The sequence below is a fragment of the Pelodiscus sinensis genome, chromosome 24 (assembly GCF_049634645.1).
Source record: "Pelodiscus sinensis isolate JC-2024 chromosome 24, ASM4963464v1, whole genome shotgun sequence".
NCBI classification, from domain to species: Eukaryota; Metazoa; Chordata; order Testudines; family Trionychidae; genus Pelodiscus; species Pelodiscus sinensis.
This window is the reverse complement of record NC_134734.1, coordinates 23,619,872-23,644,744: the sequence shown is the minus strand read 5'-3', so window position 1 is coordinate 23,644,744 and position 24,873 is coordinate 23,619,872. Positions and strand designations below refer to the sequence as shown.

Below are 24,873 nucleotides of genomic sequence, written 5' to 3'. Positions count from 1 at the left end.
GCGCACACAACGCGCACCACTGCCCTAGCGCACACAACGCGCACCACTGCCCTAGCGCACACAACGCGCACCACTGCCCTAGCGCACACAACGCGCACCACTGCCCGCCGCCACCCGCATCCGCCGACACAGAACCACGAGCCCGGCCACGCGGGCGCTTCTCCCAGGAGCGCACCCCTCGCGATTCCCCCCGACGGGCCGGCCGTAGGACTAACTCCATGGGGCTCCCACCGCGGGGTCCCGTCTGGGGCCCCAAGGGGAGCTCAGGCCCTGTGGCTGTCCCTGGGGCTGGTGTCTGAACGCGGGCGAGAGCCGAACCCGGAGCCCGCCCCATCCTCGCGCAGAGCAGCCCTGTGCTGGGAGGGCTGGGGGCGGGGCTCGGGGGTGGGCACAGACGCTTCTCCCTCGCCCCCCAGCCTGCAGGGGAGCCCCCCTAACCAGCTGCCCCCAGGACTGGCACCCTCCACCTTGGGGCCACAATCCATGCCCCCTTTCCAGCCCAGGCTACCCCCCAGCTATTCCCTCCCCCCACCCTAGCCTACTTTCCATCATGGCACCCTCCCAGCCCCAACTCTGTCGTTGCCAGCTCTCCCGGAGCAGACAGATGGGATGCCATTTATAGCCATGGTGTGCAGCCCGTCCGGTCCGGGAGAGTTGGCATCCGCACGCCACTGCGGAAAGAGCCCTCTCAAGCCCTGCCCTCTGGCCAAGGCCCGCCCCATTCACTCGGAGTGGTCACGTGGCTCAACCACGCCCCCTCCCTCCGGGGCGGGAAAGCGAGGGTGCGATCACGTGGCGCAAGGCGCCGCGAGGGCCGCGCGTTCTCGCGCCTGCGCAAGCGCGGTGGCGCCGGTCGCCATTTTCCCCCGGCTCGGCGCGGGGGGAGTAGGGAAGCGGGCGGCGGCCATTTTGTTTTCGGCGCCTGAGGGAGCGAGCGGCCGCGCGAGGCAGCGGGAGCGGGCGGAGGGGACGGAGCCCCACGGAGCCAGCCCCGCGCCCCACCCCCGCCCCGCGGCGCCGCCCGGAGTCCTGGCGACCGTCTGCTTCGGTGAGCGGCCGGGCCGGGCTGGGGGGCGGCCGCTCGGGCCCTGCGCCCGGCCGGGGACAGCGGGGCCCGGGGCCGCGTGCTCGGGGGCCGCGGGGCCTCAGGCGCCGCCGCTCCCCGGCCCGGCAGCGGCCCCCTCGGCACCGGCGGGGCGGGGCCTTCCCGCTTAGTGCCCCGGCTGCCGCGTTCCCGCCCCCGCCGGGACATGTCTCGCAGGCGGGCCCCCTCCCCCCCCCGACAGAGGGGCGCTGCCAGGCGGGCCCCCCCTCCCCCCCCCCGACAGAGGGGCGCTGCCAGGCGGGCCCCCCCTCCCCCCCGACAGAGGGGCGCTGCCAGGCGGGCCCCCCCTCCCCCCCCCCGACAGAGGGGCGCTGCCAGGCGGGCCCCCCCTCCCCCCCCGACAGAGGGGCGCTGCCAGGCGGGCCCCCCCTCCCCCCCCCGACAGAGGGGCGCTGCCAGGCGGGCCCCCCCTCCCCCCCGACAGAGGGGCGCTGCCAGGCGGGCCCCCCCCTCCCCCCCCCGACAGAGGGGCGCTGCCAGGCGGGCCCCCCCTCCCCCCCCCCCGACAGAGGGGCGCTGCCAGGCGGGCCCCCCCTCCCCCCCCCCCGACAGAGGGGCGCTGCCAGGCGGGCCCCCCCTCCCCCCCCCCGACAGAGGGGCGCTGCCAGGCGGGCCCCCCCTCCCCCCCCCCGACAGAGGGGCGCTGCCAGGCGGGCCCCCCCCTCCCCCCCCCGACAGAGGGGCGCTGCCAGGCGGGCCCCCCCCTCCCCCCCCCCGACAGAGGGGCGCTGCCAGGCGGGCCCCCCCTCCCCCCCCCCGACAGAGGGGCGCTGCCAGGCGGGCCCCCCCTCCCCCCCCCCGACAGAGGGGCGCTGCCAGGCGGGCCTCCCCCCCCCCCCCCGACAGAGGGGCGCTGCCAGGCGGGCCTCCCCCCCCCCCCCGACAGAGGGGCGCTGCCAGGCGGGCCCCCCCTCCCCCCCCCCCCCGACAGAGGGGCGCTGCCAGGCGGGCCCCCCCTCCCCCCCCCCCCCCGACAGAGGGGCGCTGCCAGGCGGGCCCCCCCTCCCCCCCCCCCCGACAGAGGGGCGCTGCCAGGCGGGCCCCCCCTCCCCCCCCCCCGACAGAGGGGCGCTGCCAGGCGGGCCCCCCTCCCCCCCCGACAGAGGGGCGCTGCCAGGCGGGCCCCCCCTCCCCCCCCCGACAGAGGGGCGCTGCCAGGCGGGCCCCCCCTCCCCCCCCCCGACAGAGGGGCGCTGCCAGGGGGGCCCCCTCCCCCCCCCCCCGACAGAGGGGTGCTGCCAGGTGCGCCCCCCCCCGACAGAGGGGTGCTGCCAGGCGCGCCCCTCTCCCCCCCCCCCCCCACACACACACTGTGGACTAGTTGAATAACTGACAGGAGTTCAACAAATGCCCTGGTAGCGCCTGCAGACTGACACAGCAGGCAGCTGGTATCGGTCTTCACGGTGCTATTAAAGTTTTCCCTGTTACAGACCAACGTGGCTACCCCCCCTGAAGCTTTTGGTAAGAATTCACGAGGTTACTCGACTGTTCGGTTAACCGATATTCAGCATCCCTAGACGAGACCACATAACTCACCAGTCTGTTGAAAGGTGCATTGGGACATTTCACGATGCCATGAAACACGCTGCTGGTGCAAGTGCATCGCTCATGTGCGGTTCTTGGCTGTCTTCACCCACAGACACAATGGCCTGGAAAATCTAGCCAAATCATTCTACGGGCTCAGTTCTTCCTGCTAAGACTGGCTGTTGTTCATTTCAGACTATCGCGATCTGAAGATGGCTGCGCAGTCGGCGCCGAAGGTTGTGCTAAAGAGCACCACCAAGATGTCTCTGAACGAGCGGTGAGGAAGCCAACAGCAACTTCAGCTCATAAGAATTTTTTTACTTAATTGTCACTGTGTCCAGTGTCCAAAGCCAACGTGGTTTCTGCCCTGTTTTAACCTAACTAAAACAAAGCAGGTGGCTATGCGCCTCTGGCTTAAGTCTCAGCAAATGTGGTACACAAGGTTAAAAGGGCAATTATCTTGGAGGATTTTGTCAGTAGCTGTTAATATTAAACTGAGACATAAATATGGTGGGATGTTTTATAAAAAGAGAGAAACCTCGCACCCTCCCTTTTTCTTCCACATGTTTTTACATTTTAAATAGTTGACACTGCAGCATGGTAGCATGTTACCAACGCTGCAGAAGGCTTGTTGCTTTGTCCAAGGTAGACACACGCATGGGTCTGGCCTGTAAGAGGCATGCAGCAGGCCACCAAACCAGCCCAAAGGCCCTTTAACAATGTTCTTGGGCCTTGTAAGAGGCAAATGCTTTGCTTCATCTCCATCGCTTTTCTTTCTTGGCACTGCTTTCTTTTTGTTTCCTCTCTTAAATATCCTCCAGCACTTTCATGCCATTATGCTTTTGCAAATCTATAATGACGAACTAACATTGATGCTTCTGATCATTTTTCACTTACTCACTCTCAGATTAAGCGTTAATGTCATTAAACCAAAGAGAAATGAAGCCATTTATAAGTTGTCCTTATTTCGGTATGGGCTGCACTTTTAGCCAGTGCCTGTGGCTTATGGCAGGGCAGGCAGGTACCATACAGGGGAATTATGGACCTGTTAATTTTGTTAGTTCTAGTCAGACCACATTGAGCACTTTGTAGTGCTTCATTTCACTGTCATTTGTGGCTTTTAGGGTACTGGTAAAAGAGCTTACTTTTTGATCATATGTTCATGCCACATAATCTTAAAGGAGGAAAATTCCCAGCATACCAAAGAAATTCCTAAATGCCCAAGAAATTGTATTCTGAACAAATGCTATCAGGTGGTACCTCCTGTGGTTCTAGAACTATCCTCCTTATAAGTATTATGCCAGAGCCTTGCTTTTCTGTTGTCCAAGTGACATGCCTACTGCCCTCAGACTGTTGATTTCTCCCCTAAACTATCTGTCTTGGCTTTTGGAGTCAGATTTCTGTTTGCTATTTCTCTGTCTTCTCCTGTCTCTTATGGTCATTTCTGCTTGTTGCTTGTTTTTCATAACTTCCTCCACTCTTAAAAGCAGTGACTTAAAACTTTGTCATTTCTTAATTATATGTTGCACTTATCCAAATCTGAGTTTCCTATTCTAGCACGTTTGTGGAAAACAAGGAATACATAACTCGCATATGACATGATCTAAGTGTACCACTTTTTACATAAAGTTCATGGGATCTGGAGCTCCAGTCTTGAGAGCCATGAAATGCCATAAATGTTTGTAATAAAACTTTATTTAAACACACATTTTGTTCGACCTTGAAGCTTCACTAATATGCTGAAGAACAAACAGCCGATGCCAGTGAATATTCGGGCAACGATGCAGCAGCAGCAGCAACTGGCCAGTGCCAGAAACAGAAGACTGGCCCAGCAGATGGAGAATAGACCTTCTGTTCAGGCCGCGTTGAAACTTAAGCAGGTGAGATAAAGTGTCCTGTTCCGCTGCAGACAGTTGGTGGTGCCTGTCAGCAGCTGGTGGCTTTTCAGAATATGAGAATTTTGCAAGATGGCACATGAAAGTAAGATCTGCGAATGTTTGGAAGCACTTCAAGAGAATTTCACATTGTCGCTGCAGACAAGTAATGTTTTATAGCCTGTTAATTGAACTAAGTGGTATTAATCTGTCATACCTCTATTGGTTATTGTTGGCTTATCACAGCTTTTTCCCTCTCCCACATAAGTGGTCTGGTTCCAGTTTTCTGGGTCTGCTGAACTCTTGTTACTGGTTAATGCTTTTTTTTGTGGGGATGGGAACTGCCTGTAGATTTCTGCTGTTGCCAGCAGTTGGAGCACAACTACTACACGTACTAAAACTGAGTTCTTGGTTTCTTGTAAATTCTTGCTAAAGAAACAGGAATCTTACTACTCCTGTGAGCCTCATAAACTGGCTAGAGCCATATGCTGCTGGGCACTGTAAAAGTTGGCTTCCATTTTGTCTCTGATTTGATATTCTAGTGTGGAAGAGCAAATCTGAGTGTGGTCTCTTCATATTGACATCACATTTAAATAAGCCTGTGCTCAGAGAATGGGGTCTGCTACATGTGAGCCCTTGTTAATAAGATAGTGATTAGAGTACATTGCCCCAGAGGTAATTTGCTATGTTCCTGGTGCCTAAGTGCTTCCTATCAGTCACTTGTTAGAGCAGAGAAAATCTGAGTCTCTTGAAATGTGTACGTACGGTGCAAGGAAATAATTAAAACACAGGTCTTGTAGGGTGGTGTTACCCTGCTGTGTGCTAGTTGTACAGCACTACATGACTCGAATACAGTTGTCATTCGGTATGACCCTGTATATCTTTGGGCACCCAGGAGAGAACTGTTGAAGGTTCCTATTTGAGCTGTTTCGTCACATAGCTGGAATCTTTGTCTGACTCCTGTGCTGGGGTTTTATGCAACTTCATGGCACTTGGAACCCACAAGTCTACTGTTCCTAAAATCCGAGCTAAGTGCTACTAAGACACAATTTCTGTCTGGATCTTCTAAACAAAAGCTGTACCTAGGAGTAATGTTATGGTTTTAACAGCATGGGTTTATAGTATTGTCTCAAGGGTTTCCCTAATGATGTGAAAGGATAGGCAAGTCTAAGCTTATAAAGTACACTGCCTTGTTTGTGAGTCAGTGTGTCTGAGGTGGGGGGAACGTTCTCACTTCACTTCACTGACACCTGTTTCGTTTTCTCATTGGAACTGGGTCCGTGCACACGCACACTCTTAGGATTAAACACTGTTCTGGGTCTCACCTCACTGTTTAAGAACAAAGTTTGTTGTGTTTGACGCTCGTTTTGCACAGCTCCCTGTCAGTTGAGCATAGGTTATAGTGGCCAAAAGCAGCTCAGAGGAGTCCTAGAGCAAGACTGGCCTCTAATGCCCATTCTCTTGTTGTGGAACTTGGGCCGCATTGATGAGCATTATGGAAATGCAGAAGTAAGTCTAATGTGGAAGTACAGGCAGCAGATCAAGTGGAGCATTGCATGCTGTGACTGGTAGCCTGCATGGGTCAAACCTTATTAGAAAGGACAGCTGCAGTACGTTTCTTGGAAGTGTGAGGATCCTAGCGTAGTTTAGTAGTGTTGGGGTGCTCTTCGTTAGTCATCACCAATTCCCTTCAGACGGTGTGTTCACTGATACATAGGGGAACAACGACTGTTCTTATCCTGTGGCGACTGAGGGATCAAAGGACCTGTTTCTGGCGCATAGGTCATTTGGGGTACTCCAGTGGGCCATTAGGGAGGCCATGCCGCCACAGCTATAAACTTTCAAACTCAGCACCTAGCCTGCTGTTGTGCTAGTGTCCTTTGCCAATGCAGAGTGCAGGGGACAGGTTTGACTGCACAGGGTTTGGTGTTGTAGACCTTCTTGAGGAGCATCTAAAAGCTGTTACACTGCCTGAAACTCTGAAATGCCTGGAATCTTATAACTATACTCTCAGAATCATAGAATACGAGGACTGGAAGGGACCTCAAGAGGTCATCAAGTCCAGTCCCCTGCCCTCATGGCAGGACCAAATACTGTCTAGACCATCCCTGATAGACATCTCGAGCTAGCTGGTATCTATCATCATTCTATCCCCTGCTGTCCCCTCTTCAGAGAAGTTGGGTGAAAGCAACTTTAAAAATTGTCAGACGTGCAGTAGTGTGATATAATGCAAACAAATCCCCAAATTAAGGCTGAAATATATTGGGCTGTGTGGTATAAACTGGGTCTGTTTCTCCTTAACTGCCTTGAACTGAGTTACTAGGCATTTGAGGAGAGAAAACAATCACAGTCTTAGCTCTTTCTTGGCTCTTGTGGCTTTTCCATTGGAGCTTAATGCAGATGTTTTGGAGAGGGTGAACATTCCCGTTTGTGCTGCTTCTAAAGACAGATATGGAAGGGTACCGTCTGTCCTCAAGCAGCTGGTGTAGTCTGGTTGTCTGGGAAAATCTAAATATGGTTGCTACAGTGAGATCATTGGAACTGAAACTTCAGGGCGTATGATTAAGAGGATGACTGCAGAAGTATAATTTGTTCTCTTGTGACTAGGGCCTGAGCACCTTTCACAGATGGAAGGCAGTAGCCACCTTGAGGGTTAGGTGCCTGGTTTGCTCCCTAGCTGACAGTTCTCAAATGGAAATGTCTGGAAACAGTGTCTTCATGCTCCTGGGGGATGGTCTTGGATGCTCTGGGATTACACATGACAGACTTTCTCTCTAGACCAGATCTTTCTTGAGACCTAAACTCTTTGCAGTGCATTTTAGGCAATGTATAGATTCTGCTCTCTCTTTTGATGGTCTGCTTCCATCTGTACCAGTTGCATGATCAGTCCCTGGTAGCTGCATGACTTTCCTGTTTTTAAAAACATTTCATTCCAGAAGAGCTTAAAGCAGCGCCTGGGTAAAAGTAACATCCAGGCACGATTAGGCCGGCCAGCAGGACCCCTGGCTCGTGGAGCTGTTGGAGGACGAGGGCTGCCTATGGGTCAGAGAGGTTTGCCACGAGGAGCCATGCGTGGTGGGCGTGGAGCGAGGGCGTTGCTGAGAGGAGGCATTCCCCTCAGAGGTGAGTACATTATTAATCTGGGAAATAAAATATCCCCGAGAGTGTTAATCCTGACATTCAGTGGCTTCTTGCTAAGTTGGACAACTAGCTTCTTGTTTTGATTTACCTCATTTTGTCACCTTCTCCCCATTAAAGGTCAGAGTTTACTTCGGGGAGGACGAGGCGTATCCCCTAGAATGGGCCTGAGAAGAGGTGGTGTTCGAGGTCGTGGTGGACCTGGGAGAGGTGGTCTAGGCAGAGGAGCCATGGGTCGTGGAGGAATTGGTGGCAGAGGTTAGTGTGCTAGCACTTGGGGAGGGATGAGGGGAAAAGAACCTAAAGCAGCCTTTAACATTCACCTCCTTGGTTAAAATCTAACGTCTATAAGCACTCGTGACATAGAACCTCCACCCTAATGTTACACTTGTTTGTATCCACTATACAACATATCATCAGGCACGTTTCCATTTTCCGAATTGTTGGTTTTAGCAGCATTTGTGGTGAAAGGCAAGATCCCTATTGGTGTGTCTGCTTCCCAGAGGTAAACTTCAGTAAACTCAGAGCTGATGGGTAAGGTCCCATGGGAAGTAAGACTAAGAAAAACAATTTAAGACAGTTTTTCAAAGGGACATTATTAAGGGCCCAAGAGCAAACTATTTCACTGCATAGGAAACAGGAAGTATGGCAAGAGACCTTAAATTATCTAAAATAAAAAGGAGTCATATAAATGGAAACTAAGTCTAATTACAAAGGATGAATATAACTAAAAAACACAAGTATGTAGGGGCAAAAATAGAAAAGCAAAGGCACAAAACAAGCTCGATCTAGCTAGAGGTATAAAGGGTAACAAGAAAACATTCTACAAATATATTAGAAGCAAGGGGAGCCAAGGACATTGCTCAATGAAGAGGGAGAAACAATAGCAGAAAACATTGAGAATAGCAGAGGTGCTTAATGATTTCTTTGTTTCAGTTTTCACCAAGAAGGTTCATGGTGACTGAATGTCTAACATAGTGAATGCTAGTGGAAATATGGGGTAGGTTTAGAAGTTAAAAATTACTTAGAGAAGTTAGATATCTTCAGGTCACCAGGGCCTGATGAAATACATCCTAGAATAGTCGAGCTGACGGAGGAGGTATCTGAGCCTTTAGCTCTCATCTTTGAAAAGGCATGGAAGTCAGGAGAGATTCCAGAAGCCTGGAAAAGGGCAAACATAGTGCCCATGTATAAAAAGGGAAATAAGAACAATCCAGGAAACTAGAGACCAGTCAGTTTAACTTCTGTGCCAGGAAAGATAATGGAGCAAGTAATTAAGGAATTAATCTGCAAACACCTGGAAGATAAGGACAGCCAGCATGGATTTGTAAAGAAAAAATCATGTCAAACCATTCTGATAGCTTTCTTTGATAGGTTATCAAGCCTTATGGTAAGGGGGAAGCAATAGACGTGGTATAGCTAGACTTTAGTAAAGCATTTGATTCGGTCTTATGTTTCCCAAGTTTATTGATAAGAACGTCATGCAACCTAAATGGGGCTATAACTGGCTGGGTAACCATTCTCAAGAGTAGTAGTTAACAGTTCACAATCCTGCTGGAAGGGCAGAACAAGGGGGTGTTCCGCAGGGGTCTGTTTTGGGACTGGCTCTGTTCAGTATCTTCAGCTATTTAGCTGATGGCATAGAGAAGAGGCTTATTAAGTTTGCAAATGATACCAAGCTGGAAGGGGTTGCAAGTGCTTTGGAGGATAGTGTCCTCATTCAAAAGGATCTGGAGAAACAGTCTGTAGAAAATAGGATGAAGTTCAATAATGCAGAGTACTCCACTTAGGAAGAAACAATCCATTTCTCTCTCTCAGAATGGGAAGCGACTCTAGAGAAGGAGTCCTGCAGAAAGGGATCATAGTCAATCACAAGCTAAATATGAATCAGCAGGGTGACATTATTGCAAAAAAACCTAAGTTGGAGTATTGTATCCAGTTCTGGCCACCGCATTTCAGGAAAGATGTGGAGAAATTGGAGAAGGTCCAGAGAAGAGCAACAAAAATGATGAAAGGTCTAGAAAAGATGATCTATTAGGGAAGACTGAAAGAAATGGGCTTGTTTAGTTTAGAAAAGAGAAGACTGAAAGGGGACATATGATAGCAGCTTTCAAGAACCTAAAAGGGAGAAAAATGGTTTTTGACCTCTTGAGGACAGGACAAGAAGCAGTGGGCTTAAACTGCAGCAAGGGAGGTTTCAGTAGGACATTAGGAAAAACTTCCTAACTGTCAGGGTGGTTAAGCAGTGGAATAAATTGCCTAGGGAGTTTGTGAAATTTCCATCTTTTGGAGATATTTAAGAGCAGGTTAGACAGACATCTGTCAGGGATGATCTGCATGGTGTTTAGTCCTGCCATGAGGGCAGGGGACTGGACTCGATGACCTCTCGAGGTCCCTTCCAGTTCTAGTGGTTTATATTGAAATCATTAATGGGGCACTACAGCAACCAGTGCTCCTTGTGAGCCACATGTTGTGGCTTTTTAGTTTAGCAAAAGGCCTATTGATTTCAGTGGGAGTTGATTTCCAAATTTGCAGCCCCTGTGCTCTTGATATAGTGGTACATGACAGGTAAGAACCTACAATTCGCTTGCTTTTGTGAATTGGTATTGGAGATTAAACATGATTTTCCTAATCTCCCTGGTAGAATGGTATTGATTCAGTCCCAGTGAGTTCCAATGCCAAACTAGGTCTCTGAGAACTAATGTAAATTTGGTGGGATGCGACTAGACCAAGCTCATTCCTAGCCATTAGTGGCATTGCCGTTTTGACTGAAGTTTAGTAGGAAGGGTGGGGAGGAATAAATGCTAATTGTACTTGGCTGGCAACTGTCTAATGCCTCAAGACTCTGACATATGTTAGGGATTAATGCCAGGCTAAAACCTTGTGGACATGCACAACCTTGTACAAGACTGCGACTTCAGATGCCATCTCAGTGGAGTCTTTGCTCCTTTTAAAAATAGAAGTAAACAAAAGTACATATACTAGTTACAACACTCTATGCAGGGCTCGACAAATAATGCAATCTACTCGCCATTGCAACCCGGAAGAGCCGGGTTCGGGCGATCTGCACATGCACAGATCGCCAGACAGCACAGCTGGCGAGCGGGCTTCCTGCAGTTCGGCAAGCCCTGACTGTATGGATTTCCTAGCGCTGCCGCTGTCTCCCAGAGTGACATGGGATCATTAGTGCTGGTGCATTCAGACTGCGCAGTGACTGGATGTGTCCCCTCAGAGAAACATTTCTCTCTGCTTTTGCATAACTGACTATATCACCATAGTCCTGCTCAGTTTCCCTGTGTAGACTAGGGATGTGAAAAATCATGTGTTAGGGTAACCACGTAATTGCTGAAAATCTCAGTGGTTACATGGTCACCCGCAGTATAGAGCATAGCTTTATATTGCAGAGCCCGCAGCACTGCCTCCACTAGCCCCGGTCCATCTGGCCCCTGGTGAGGAGGCTTCACTGCACTGCGAAGCCATCTCCCCAGGAGCTGAGAGTAACTGAGGCCACTAACAGAGGAGCATATTTGTTGAAACGATTATTCAGTTACTCTCCAACATCCCAAGAGTTTGTTGTGATATAGATAAGCTTGCTGATAGCTCACGGAAACATGAGAAGCTCTGTGGCAGGTGTAGAAAGGTTCATGAAAGTGGATGTGGAGGAGGAGATGAGGGTACTTGTAGTACCAGAGGAAGGAAAAATCCCATGCAAAGAGTTAGGGGCAGCGTAGGTGGCAATATGCTATGGAAAAGTATACAGATGTAAGCAAGTAGTTGACTACCACCTTCCCCGCTTGCTGCCTCTTTAAGAGGTAGGAAGGGGGGCAATTCCTCCCAGCACCATCTCCACTGTGCTGCTCCCCCCACTGCCTGTATCAGAGGCAATAAGAGGGGATAGGAGAGGCTGTTCCGGCAGCAGCCCCTGTCTGGGCGGGGTCGGGGGAGTCCCTGCAAGAGCTGGGCCTCCCTGCAGATAAGGGCTGCTGCCATGAAGCAGCCCCTGTTTGCAGTGGCCTGGGCTGGTTGTGGGTAGGGACTGCTGGACCCAGCTCACATGGGACCAAGACTGCTGTGCCTCTGCCTTTTAAATGTAGTAAGAGCCATTGCACTCTTACTATATTTAAAAGGCGCAGCGATCCCGGAGCAGGCCTCCCCTATCAGCTAACTGCATCGACTACACGATTAGCAAATTACCTGTTCATTAACATCCTTAGAGTATGGGGAGCTGCTGAGGGTGGAGGGTGAACTTGGAGCAGAGAGAAAGGTGGGAGACAGCTGTTCAAGGTCGAAGAGACACGTGATGCACAAGGAGAGACTGACTTGACATGGGGCTGATCTGGTCAGCAGCCTGACTCCACCTTGCACATGGCTCGTATGACGTTGTTTAGAGTGCGTCCCCAAACTCCTCTGCAATGAAAAAATGTGAAAAACAACCAATAGTCCTGCAGCACCTTAGAGGCTAACAGACAGTATCACGAGCTTTCGTGGGCCCAGCCCACTTCAGATGATAGAGCAGGGCGTCCAGGGTACAAATAAATAGCAAAGAGAGGGGGTGGGGATGGAAAGAAAAAAATGGGGGAAAATATTGTCAATTGGTGTCCATGCTAAATGAGGCTTATAGAGTGGGCTGTAAATACCCTGGGTGTAGCTTTTTATGTCAGTGGGCTGTTGAATGTAGTGGCCCATTCTGTTCAGGTCTTTGTTCAGACCTCAGTTCCTGGTGTCAAACTTGTAAATGAAACCGAGTTCTGAAGCTTCTTTCTCAAGTCGGCTTTTGAAATTGCTTTGTAATAAGAGTCACTTTGAGATCCATTAGTGAGCACCCGGGCAAGTTGAAATGTTCCCCAGCAGGTTTCTGTGTTACCATTTGAATAGCGGATGTGTCCATTAATCCTGTGTTCTAGAGCAGGGGTCAGCAACCCTCAGCACACATGCCACAAGTGAGCTGGTTTTTACTGGCGCACAGGGCAGAGCTCAGCCTCACCCCTCCCCTGGTGCAGCTGTTGGCAGGAGAGGCACCTGTGTGTCCCACTGGGGCTGACCTCCTGCTTCGGGAGGGAATGGGGCTGGGCAGCAACACATGTGGCGTGCCAGAGCCTGGGCTGCGCCGCGGTGCTCCCTGTGAGCTGTGCGGGGGCAGGGAGCTTCTCCCCTTGCGCTGTGCTGCAGCCCCAGGCTCTGCCTGCCCCAGAGCTGAAGGCAAAGTGCTTGGATCATGCAGGGAAGAGATTCTCCCTCCTCCTTGCTCCAGTGCTTCTCCCAGGGGGCTCCAGCGCTGTTGCCCTGCTAGTGAATGCACTTGGGGGCAGGGGGGCAATGCAGGGGATCAGGCTGGGGGTGGGTCATGGGACTGAGGAGAACAAGGCTGGATCAGAGGGAAGGTGTGAAGAGGATACAATCTTACTTTGCAGAAGCTGCACTTCCCTTTACTTTCCACTTCTTTTCTTCCCTCCCCAATTAGCTATTTGGCTGCATTCTCACCCTCCCCTTTTCTACATTACTCCGCCAGCCTCTTCCCACCCACAGACTCCCTCTTATTCCCCCACCCCACATCCTCTCCTTCCACCAAATTCCCTTCTGGACCCTGCCCTCCTCACCCAGTCCTATGTTATGCTTGTAAGAAGCACACAGGATCTTTTTCAGGGGAGAAGGCAATACACTGTTTATTGAGAATACAGTAGAGAAGTAGTTAGCCATATGCTTTATAAAGACAAACACACACATCCTGCAGATGGTGCATAGTTACTGGTCCTACTGGCCAGGCAAGGCTGGCTGAGCGAGAAGTCAGGGTTCCTCTGAGGCTTGGCTTGCAAGACTGATCTCGGGAGTCCCATGGCCAGAGCTTCCCTTCCTATACATGAAAGTTCCCGTTGGAGTCTCTGGGTTTTGCAGTGTCGTGACACTCCCAGCTTAGCCAGAGTGGGGCCGATGATGTCACTACTCAGCACTGCGGGCATGGTCAGTTGGTGTGATCCCGTTGTATATAAATCCCCATACTCACTGTCGGAGCGCGGATCACCCACTAGCACTGCGTCAAACGAAGTCGAAGCTTCAGCTGTCAAACCAGTTGGGGTTCCGCAAAATTCTTTCGAGTTTAAAAGGGTTCTGTGGCCAAATAAAATTGGGAAACACTATTCAAAGCAAGTCGTTACATCAGATCATTAGGCATCATACTTATAATCTTAAAACATGAGAGAGTAAAATATACATTTTTGCTACACCTGCATGCCACCTCCCACCCAGATCCTGCATCCCTATCCCACTTGCTGGCCATCTGGTCTCACACATTGAACCCCTCATTTTTGTTCCCACCCCAGAGCCTAAGGGGGTCCACAAAATCCTCTAACTCTGGAACCCCAGAAAAGTGAATCTAGCCTATGAGAAGCCCTGAATCTTAGTCCTCCTTGTCCCTCCCCCTCACCTTGTGGGGGTTGGACTACCAGACGAATGAGGTGTCTCAGTTGGGGGCCACATCAGCGAGGGTTGCGACTTTTGGGAGATTTTTTGCTTCTCGCTTGTGTGGTCCCCAACTGATTTTTCTTTGGGTCAGTGACCCCCGACCCAGAAAAGGTTCCCCACCCTTGCCATAAATAAAAAAGCCATTGAAACCTTTTTTATTGGACATATTTTACTTAATTTATCAAACTTCAGTTTAAATAAACATGAGAGTCAAAACACTTAATCTGTTTAATAATTATACCGGAGCCATTTTGCTAGTGCTGCAGCTGGGGAGAACAGTTTAATTTAAATTATGTAATTAACTGAGTTTCCATTAGCAACTGGTAGTCCACGGAAAGGTTTGCATTGACCTGGGTGGTGGTTCAAGGGGCGTGCAGTGGAGAGAGCCCTTCCCCCCCGGAGGAGTGGAACAGCCCAGGGCAGGAGGGTTAAATCTTGGCATGCCACTTCAGAAAGGTTGCTGATCCCTGTCGTAGACTCTAGTTAGGCCAGTGTACACGGCAGAGGGGCATTGCTGGCACTTGATGGCATAGGTCACACTGGTGGATGTGCAGTTACACGGCCTCTGATGTGGTGGCTGACGTGGTTAGGTCTGTGGTGTCACTCGTACAGCTGCGTGGATAGAGTTGGGACCAAGCAGAGTGAAGGTGTGCTGCACGGCTACTGGGAACAACTCGTCTGGCTCTGTCAATCTGTCTTTTAACTTCCCTGAGTGGGTATTTCAGTTTGAAGAAAGCTTGATACAGATCCTGTAGGTGTTTGTGGAATTGGAGCAAATCTGGGTTTATTTTAGGGCCTGGCTGTAAACAGTTGATTGGGAAATGTGTCTTGGAGGGAAGCTAGGGCATCTAGGTAAGTGTACCAGTTGGTAGGTTTCCGGGATAAGGTGGTGGAAATGTGGCCGTTGTTTCCTTGTCAGGGGGGTGGATCTCTTGTGTGGACTGGTCCAGACTAAGGTTGATGGTGGGGAGGAAGTTATTGAAATCCCTGTGGTTTAAGTGGAAAAACAGATTGACAGAGCCAGACAAGTGCCCAGGCATCAGCTTCTTCAAGATAGGCCCAACAAAACAGAACAGAACACCTCTGGTCATCACCTACAGCCCCCAAATTAAACCCTGCCAGCAACATCATCACAGGACCTAACCGTATAAGCCACCCCATCAGAAGCTCATATCCACCAACGTGATCTATGCCAGCATTGTCCCTTTGCTGTGAATATTGGCCAGACTGGACAGTCTCTACGACAGGATTAATGAACACAAAAAAGGTATTCAAAATGGTAACACACAGGGATGTTAAATATCAGTTAATTGAATAGTTGAGTAACCTCATGAATTCTTATCAGTTACTTGACTAGTCTATAGTCCAGTGCACTCCGGCCTCACTCCTGAGGCGCCCTCTGCCACTTTGCGCTACTGCCTCTTTATCAGAGGCAGCAGCATGGGGTGCCGGCGGGAGCTAGTGTGTGACGGGAGCCAGTTTAAAACCCAGCTTCCCTTGCGGACTGGCTGTTTCCCAATACTGCTGCCTCTGATAAAGAGACTGCAGCAGGGAGTGGCAGCAGCTTCTGTCTAGGGAACGTCTGAGCTCCCAGACTCGATGCAAGCCGGACCTGGGCTGCCGGCCTTTGCGGCTTCTAATACCCCCGCTGTGGTTATGCATTTGAAGTGTGAGCCAGGACTGAGCCAGGCTGCCTGCTAAAAAGTTTACTGGCAGGAGAGAGGGGACAGAAATGTGTGGAGTCTATAACACAATCTGTTGGGGAACATTTCATCTTGCCGGGGCTCTCACTAATGGATCTCAAAGTGGCTCTATTATTACAAAGCAATTTCAAAAACCAGCTTGAGAGAAGCTTCAGAACTTGGTTTCATTTACAAGGGTGACACCTGAAATTGAGATCTGAGCAAGACCTGACCTGGATGGGTTGCTACATCCATACCATAATGACATAAGCCAGTGGTCACCAACCAATTGATCGGGATCCACTGGTCGATCTGGGAGCCACTGACAAGGGATCTTGACTGGTCTGGGCAAGAGGTTGTCAAATGCTAGCACTTCAGTTTCCCCTCCCTCACTGCTGTGCACCTCCTGCCCTTTGCCTTGGAGCTGTCTCCCTGCTGCTTTCTGGGCAGGGCAGGGAGAGGAGGAAGCGCTGATGTCAGGGTGCCCCCTCCCATCCTATATTCTATCTCCGCAGAGGGGAGGGGGGCACAACAGGGCTTGGGATGGAGGGAGTTTTCTGGCTGCTTTGGAGAGTGGTGCAGGGCCAGGGCAGGGGTGAGCCAACCTTATCCCCACTGCACCACCACCCAGGAGCCACCTGTGGTAAGCAGTGTCCAGCTGGAGCCTGCATCCTGAACCCCTGTCCCAGACATAAACCCCCTCCTGAGCCACAAGCTCCTGCCCTGAGCCCCCTTAGAGCCAAGTTCCCTTACAGAGCCTGTACCCTGACCCCCTCCCGCACCCCAACCCTTGCCCCAGTCTCAGCCCCTCTCACACTCCAAATCCCTTAACCCAAGACCAGAGCCTGCACCCCAGTCCTCTGCCCCTGCCTGATGAAAGGGGGGAAGGATGGTGGAGTGAACAGCGGTGGGGCCTTGGAGAAGGGGCACAAAGGAGGCGGGACAAGGGAATTGGGTCTGAGGTAGATCCTGGACTGTGCTTAACTTCAAAAAAGTGATCTTGTGCTTAAAAAGGTTGGAGATCCCTGACATAAGCTAAGCCCTGGGTACTTAGAGCCCACTCTATACGCCTCATTTAGCATGGACACTCTGACAATATTTTTCCCCATTTTTTCCCTTCCCATCCCCTCTCTGCTATTTATTTGTATCCTGGACCCCTTGCTCCATTCACCCGAAGAAGTAGGCTGTGCCCATGAAAGCTCATGATACCATCTACATGTTTTGTTAGTCTCTAAGGTGCAGCAGGACTATTCTTTTTTTTTTTTTTCTTCCAGTTACAGACTAACATGGCTACCCCCTCTGAAACTCCTCTACACTGAGCATGGTTATATAGCTGAGTAGCTGCTTCAATGGACTACCCACCTGTGTGTCTTGCCTTGTCTAGGTAGCATGGGGAGGCCCAATTGAGGGCACATGGGCAGGGACTAGGTCAGTTGCTTAATGTTTGTTGCTCTCTCTTTCCGTGTCTGCTGGTGCATTTCAAGTCTAGTGCATAATTGTAATCTCATTTCACTAAGGTCGTGGCATGGCAGGCCGGGGAAGAGGGGGCTTCGGTGGTCGTGGCAGAGGCCGAGGCCGAGGAAGAGGGTCTGCACGTCCTGCGTTGACCAAGGAACAACTGGATAACCAATTAGATGCGTACATGTCTAAAACAAAAGGACATCTCGATGCTGAGCTGGATGCTTACATGGCTCAGACAGATCCCGAAACTAATGACTGAATGTCCTTCTGATAGACTCTCATTGAAGTTAATGTGTATGTCAATGCCCATAAGCTAAAAATGGAAAAACCTGATTGATGCTGGAAGGACCTGCAGGAACAGGGGCGGCCCTGTTCTACCAAGAGATCAGATTTTAGTGTGTTCCTCTTACATTTTGATACTATATGTTGTATGAAACCTTTTTTGAATTGGTTTTTATAATTTTTCCTAACTATGAACATGAATGTGACAGACCTGCTGCAGATATGGCCACTGACATTGGTAATGGAGTGCGCTCAGCACGCCAGCCACACCGTGTTGGCACACTGAGTTCCTTTGTGCTTCTAAGGGAGAATGTTGCATGTATGCCACAGTCTGTGCTTCTTTAGGTGAAGTGCTCATTGGTGCTGAATACAAGCTACGGGATTACATGGTTATATGTGCCTATTACTCTTAGTAGTTTGTTTCAGGATAGGAGTTGATCCCGTAGTGAGGCTGAAGGGTAAATATCTACATTTGCAGTTTTATTGTTGCAATAACACATCTGAAGTAAACATACCAAAACGTCTCCCTCCAGGACTGCTTGATCAATCAAATGCAGGTTGAGGAAGTTAGTGCTCCTCTATTGTAGACATGTCAATCTTTTATTTTGTACTGACATTGCATCCCCATTGGTTGCTAGCAAAGAGGATTTTTCAGGTAAAAGGCTATTTTGGGGGATAACATTTGAATTTCTTTTGTATCATGTTGAAGGGATGTCACTAATGGCTTCTGTGTACCAAAATCTAGAAAAATAACTTTTGTTTTAAGGATTTTGAAAGAAGCACGTTAAGGGCATCTGAAAGAGAATAATGGGTAGAAGAGTCTCTCCAAAGTACTGGGTCCAAAATTTGTTTGATCAGCAAGTGCTGTTACCTTTCAGTGCAATCAGCTGAATTTGCAATCCAGACCGACTTATGGTGGTGCATTTAACCGAGGTTGGCTTTAGAAATTGAAGGGGTTTGCTCTCCCCTTCCCCCCTCCTGCCCCCCCGGAAGATTTAATTTCAACCATCCTGTGAACTGTTGCAGTTTCAATGGAATCTTGTATTTCTGGTTCTTTGTGACAAAGGAGAAACACTTACAAAAACAACGTGGACTTTGTGGAGTTTTTAAATGCTGTAAGTTGTAAGAATGATATTCTCAAGTATTGATTGTAAACTCAGTGGGATGAATAATTGCTCTAGTGGGTATGAGGACAGTCAACTGTTGTCCTCTCCTGAATGGAACATCACAACTGCACGTAAGCATGTTAGGTTAGAACATGTTCCTAATACAGCTTCCTCTCCACTGGATGTCAGTCCATTCTAGCTGCAATATCATTTAAATCCCTCGTTCTGATGGAGAGTTGGGGAGTGCCTGGTCCTTGCTGTGTCCAAACCTTCGTTAGATGTGCTGTTGCTTATTTAGGGCTTCCAGCTACGGGCGGCCCCTGACTTGCAACGCGATTGGTTCCTGGGGAAGCGTCACAAGGCAGGGGTGTCGTAAGTCGGGAATTTTTGGCCCCTTGCGCACTTACAAAAATGGTTGTATATGCAGGCAGTTGTAACTCGGGTGGTCGGAAGCCAGGGGTTTCCTGTAGTTTGTATTCATGGAGCCCTGCAAGTCCGTGGATATCTGCTTCGTACTCGTGCATGTGGATAGCCACAGTTCATTTTTGGATACACATTTTTCATCTAGAACCTTGCAAATGTGTAGATGTGGAAACAAATTTTGTATCCTCACATCGTGCACTCGACTAATTCGAGGAAGGAAACTGATATTTCTCCTTAGCTTTCCTTGACTAGCCCATTGTATCTGCCATAGTAACTACTCTAGGATGCAAGGGCTCATTCCCATTGTCTACTACCTTATCACCCGTTAACGCGGTGATGTAACTTAGCACTTGCACTTTCTGCTTTACCGAACTACCCACTCGGGGAGTAGATTATTAGTACTTCTATAGGTCGTTTCTTCCCTAAGCTTCAGTTAAGCCTGTGATCTTGTCCGCTTGGAAATACTGTCTCCTAACTCCTGCTGAAAGTGCTTAATGTTGAAGGTATACCATTTAGCAAGTGTCTTAATTCACTAAAGCCATACTTGAGTTGCTAACATCTTCCACAACCCTTAGGCTATATTGGGGGTGGGCAAGAGGCACCCTTACTGCACACTGCTAATTGCTGTGCAGTCTGGGCAGGGAGGAGAGAGCTTTGTGTGCTGTCCCCACCGCTTAGCAACCCCCCCCCCCCAACTATCTGCCCCCAGGCCACCACCCAAATCTTCTGTTTCCCCTCCAGGCTTCCAAGTCACAGCTCCTTCCCAGACCCTGCACCCCCTCCTACACCTCTTCAAACTGCACCTCCTCCTGTATCCCTTCCTCAAGCCAGAATCCTGTCCTGCACCCATAGCCTGGACCCTGCATCAGATCATGACCCCCCTCCTTCACCCAAATGCCCTCTCAGACCCCACGCTCCCTCCTGCAGTGCGAGCCCCTTCAGTTCCTTTTCTATCGCCTTTGGCTGAAGACTGAGTCAGAGCAGTGCTCTTCTTCCTGACAGGAAAAACAAGACTACTATAGTTATTTTAGAGGTTCTTCATTTAGTCAGTTAACGACAGCTTTCAACGTTTGCTATAAAAGAAAAGCTGCCGCTGCGGCTAGGTGTCCCCAGCTTTAAAAGTTGCGACCCATGTCAGGACTCAATGCTTCTTTCTGATGGTCGTGCCTCCTGCGTTAAATGCCCTGGGAGAGACTCGTGCAGAACATAAGTGCCCGTACTGTCAGAACTCCAGTCATCTGAAGAAGTGGGCTGTGCTCACGAAGGCTCATGATACCATCTACATGTTTTGTTTGCAAAGTGCTACCAAACCATTTGTCAGAACCTTACAGAGCCAGAAAAGACTGCAAAATGTGGCTCAAAAACCTCTGGGGGAACTCCCTACAACCACCATGGGACAAACCTGAGGAGACACGAGGACAGCAAACCATTGACAGAATGGCTTTGCAGGCTTCCCCAGCATGCTCATTACTAGCACTGCCCAGAAACTTGTTCCCCAGTGCCGCGGAGAAGTGCAAGTCTGCACCAGCCGGGAGAGCTGAGTCAGGACCCAAATGCACCGCACCGGTCGGCACTGCTGAGGCAATGGCAGCCACAAAGCTGCATATGCCACCACCAGCAGCTCCCATAGGCACCGCTACAGTGCCTGAACAGACCATCCCTGGCCAGACCAAACTTGACCACGCTCTGGCATCGCAGCCTAAGAAAGCGCTGCGCAAGTTGTGGCACTTACAAAAATCTCCTCAGCCAGGCACACTGCTCAGACTGGGAGCTTGCTCATTGCACTCCTCATTGGTGTCTGATGCCCAGGGGCACACTCATGCCCAAAGGGCTCCCAGCTCTCCTGTGCTGCTCTCACCACAAACTAACAATGGCAGCGAACATAGGAGCAGATTTTCATCATGCCATTCATCTCCATTGGGATCAATGGCTTCCTGGTGTTCATATCGTGATTATTCCCTACTACAGAGTTGGCTCTCAATCTACATTCCAACCCGAGACAGCCTTGCAAGACATCTTACACTTCCTCTGCCAGTGCTACAATCTCTCGACTGGTGGAGTTCTCCCACCAACCTCCTTCCTGGTATTCCCTTCCACCGCCCAGGTCCATCAGTAACTATCACTTATGGGCTGGAGTGCCTGTTGTTGCTCATGGTCAATACAGTGCATACGGTCTCAATGGAGAGATTCCTCCATATCAGCATCCTCGAACTCAGGTCCAGTCGTCCCTTGGCCTGATAGAGGGCAGAACCATTCGCGTCCTCATAGAACACCCTCTATGTTATACATCAATCTATGGAGGTGCCCGATCACACTCACTATGTGCAGAAGCAATCAGATTTTGGAACTGGTCTATCAGGAACCACAGAACTCCAACTGCCACATATATACCAGGACCGCGACAAACTGAGCAGATGCTTCTCAGACCAACATGAGTGGGAGATCAACACCAACGGTCTCTCTGTTTTTTGCATGTGGGGTTTCCCAGCTATAGACCTTTTTGCAACAGTACTCAACCACAAATGCCACAGGTTCTGCTCCCGAGCAGAGCTGGGCAAGAGGTCGGAGGAAAAAGCCTCCTGTACACCTTTCCACCAATCCCTCTGCTTGCCAGAGTGATCAAGATTCACTCTGACCAGGCCACAGTAATTCTAATAGCCCGCGCCTGGCCAAGACAACCCTGATTCCCTTACCTGCACTACCTCTCGATAGATCAACCCATTCCTCTCTCCCTGTGGTGCCAAACCTCAGTGCAACACCACGGCAGGACATGCCATCTGAACATCAAAACTTCAGCATGGCTTCTCCATGGTTCCAGAATGAAGAACTTACCCATTCAGACAGGGTCAAACACATCCTATTGAACTGTCAACTACCCTCCACGAGAAACACCTATCAGAACAAATGGACACGTTTTCAACAATGGTGCACGACTCACTGCTTACATCTCTATACCGCTCCTATACCTCCCGTGCTGGAGTATCTCATGGACTTCAGCGACACAGGTCTCTGTCAGTTCTATCCATGTCCAGTTGATGGCAGAGTTCCATGAACCTGAGGACGACACCTCTCTCTTTGTATATCCAATGGTGAAGCAATTCCTCACAGGCTTGTGGAAAATAAGCTGTGCCACCATAGCACTTGAACTTGGTCCTTGACGCTTTCACCAGGCCACCCTTTGAGCCACTAGCCACTACATCACCACAGTACCTGTCCATGAAAGGACCCACCTTTCACTACCTTTACCAGGGATAAAGTTACCCTCAGGCCTCACCTGAAGTTCTTCTTGGAGGTCATATTTTCCACCTAAATGAACCCATTTACTTACCTGCTTATTTTCCTAAGCCTCATACCTCCTCAAGGAGGCCATCTGGCACACAATGGATGCAAGATGAGTGAGTGTGATCTGGGCCACATACAGGAACAGCCATCTTGGCACAACATCTATCCAAATGGATTGCCAGCTGCACATACACAGCTTATGAACTCCGTGGCAAGCATCCGCCACAGTTTGTCAGGCCTCGCTCCACGCATGCAATGGACACAACGCCCTTCCTAAATGTGCCATTGGTGGACATTTGTAGAGCAGCTACATGGTTCTCCCATCACACTTTTGCACATTACGCCCTACAGAAAGGGCCACTGCCCTCCACATCTCTGGCAGATGCAGTCCTTCCTTCCTCTACATGATGACTCCAGTGCCCACTGCCATCTGGCAAGTACTGCTACTGAGTTACCTGAGTGGAGCACTCACAGGGACACCACTTGATGAAGAAGTTACTCACCCTCTGCAGTAACTATGGTTCTTTGAGCTGTGGCCCCCTGTGGGTGCTCCACTCCCTCCTCCCCTCTGCTTGGAGTCTAAGGGATTTCAGGTAGAAAAGGAACAGAGGGGCCTCATGCTGCACACGGCGCAAGGCGCACTGCTCCCCGAAAACCTCCGATCAGCAGCGCGAGATCCCACTGAAACCTGAGTGGAGCGCTCCCGGGGACACACATCCCAAAGAGCCATCCTTACTGCACAGGGGGAGTAACTTCTTTCCCTGTAGCCCAGTGTCATGCTGTGGAATGAACTGGAGTATAAACTACCTGAAAGGCTAAGGCCTCGAGCTTTTAATCTCCCCTGTTTGTTTTCTGTGCTGCTGCTGCATCCAGAACAGAAGTGTTCAAGCCTGGTTCCCTCTGTCATCCCACGCCTAGCTGAACTCCATCAGGAACAGAGACCGTTCAGAGTAACAGCCCCCAGGAGCTGCCCAGGACTTCCACGTGGTGTAAAATCCCAACACTGAAGGAGCTTCTCTCATTTAGTCCAGCCACTAGATGGTGCAGCAGCTCTGCCTAGTCTTGCTACATGTACAAAGGCTTCTGGGAGAGGGCTCCAAGGAAGACCGGTCTCTGGGTGGTTTTGCTTTGGCAGAGAAACAGCTTTGCTGATGGGCCATGAGGCCTCTGGGTCTGTGGGCTAGGAGACGGTGGTGGTCTTAGCAGTAGGCATGGGGACTTAGTTACTCCAGGTGTGGCTCCCTGCCAGGCCCAGCCTGCCACACTCCTTGTTCTGTGGGTCAGGTAGGCTCACAGGGATGCAGCTCTCGCATTTGATATAAGAACAACAAAGCGGGTCCCATGGGCAGGGCTGGATGAACACAGCTGCCAGCACAGGTAGAGGGGTAGAGTTAACAGGACAGACTTGCAGTGCCCATGGCCCTGTGCCTTTACTGCTGCAGGGCAGGGCAGGGCAGGGCCTCAGCTCTGCCCACGTGAAACAAACAACTACAGCGCTTAGCCAGAGCCCTCAGGCAAGGGCTGCCCAGCCTGGATCAGTGTCATGGGGTCAGTATCCGCTGCTGCAGAGGAATTGTGCAGGACCAACCACGCATGGGCTATTGTGCCCTTGGCGGCTTTGTTCTAAGAAGGGTTTCTAGTGACCAGAGCAGTGTCCCTCCAAGCACAGGGGTAGCCCAGCATCCGCAGCAGGAAATAATTCTTGCCAGGAGTTAGTCCTGGTGAAGGCAAAGCAGCCTGTCATTGGCGCCGGTGTTAGTGGGGGAAGGTAACACAAGTGAGTCTAGCACATACTGTGAGTTGCTACCGTGTTAAAACTCCAGCTGCCTTGGCTTTGCTTGGCTGTTCCCTTCTGTGGGGGCAGAACCTGCTGCGGAAAGCCCAAGGCTGAGGCCTGATCTGGAGTTTTCCATCAGGTAGAGGCGATAGGAGGGGGGCTGTTCACGCTTGGCCATGCTGGTGTGGCCCTACTTGTGATGTAGCTATGCTCCTGTCCCTGCTCCAGCTAAGCACCCGTCTAGGCAGGCTGGTAGCCCTCGAAGGAGGTATCGCAACGTAAGCCAGAGCCTGCCTGCCTCCCTGGGCTCTTGCCCCACCGCTCTGCTCCCGACTCACTGCTCTGCCCCAGTGGCCGAGTGGAAATCAACACTCTGTGCAGAAAAGCTGAGCTCTAGAAGGGGCTAGCATTGCCCTTGGCCCCCATGGCTGCTGCCTATTCTCCCTGGCCCCCTCAGCTGCTCTTAGGGTCCCACTGGCAGTGCGGGGAGTTGGAGGAGCCCAGGCCCTGCCTGTTCTGTGGGGGTAAGGTGGCTCAGCTCCATAAAGGCCATTCAACAAGTGGCCCCCTCCCACCATGGGTCCCCTGCAGTGTTCCTCGGCTCTGTTCCTGTGGGGTCCATGCCGGTGAAGAGAAAAGGTTGATGAGCGCAAGATGGGGGAATGTGCTCCCCCAAACACCCAGCCGGGGGTGGCAGCGCTGCCCATCAGTTGGGAGGCATCGGGCTCTCCTGAGCGGCTGCTCAAGCGCCCAGCTTCCC

General features: G+C 51.1%; 1 protein-coding gene across 4 annotated transcripts; it reads left to right on the top strand.

Annotated features, from left to right (window-relative positions):
• Positions 1 to 887: 887 nt before the first annotated feature.
• Positions 888 to 18,049, top strand: CHTOP (chromatin target of PRMT1). Of its 4 annotated transcripts, XM_075908113.1 has the most exons (7): positions 917 to 1,048; positions 2,536 to 2,566; positions 2,825 to 2,906; positions 4,356 to 4,509; positions 7,440 to 7,626; positions 7,762 to 7,899; positions 17,300 to 18,049. In XM_075908113.1, exons 3-7 carry the CDS (start codon positions 2,842 to 2,844, stop codon positions 17,500 to 17,502), a joined length of 747 nt encoding a protein of 248 aa, XP_075764228.1. In that variant the 5' UTR covers positions 917 to 1,048; positions 2,536 to 2,566; positions 2,825 to 2,841; the 3' UTR covers positions 17,503 to 18,049. The 4 variants fall into 4 exon arrangements, with proteins under 4 accessions (XP_075764227.1, XP_075764226.1, XP_075764225.1 ...); XM_075908112.1 differs by lacking the exons at positions 2,536 to 2,566; positions 17,300 to 18,049 and adding an exon at positions 17,057 to 17,206 and having other exon boundaries at positions 888 to 1,048; XM_075908111.1 differs by lacking the exon at positions 2,536 to 2,566 and having other exon boundaries at positions 889 to 1,048; positions 7,443 to 7,626.
• The last annotated feature ends 6,824 nt before the right edge of the window (positions 18,050 to 24,873 follow it).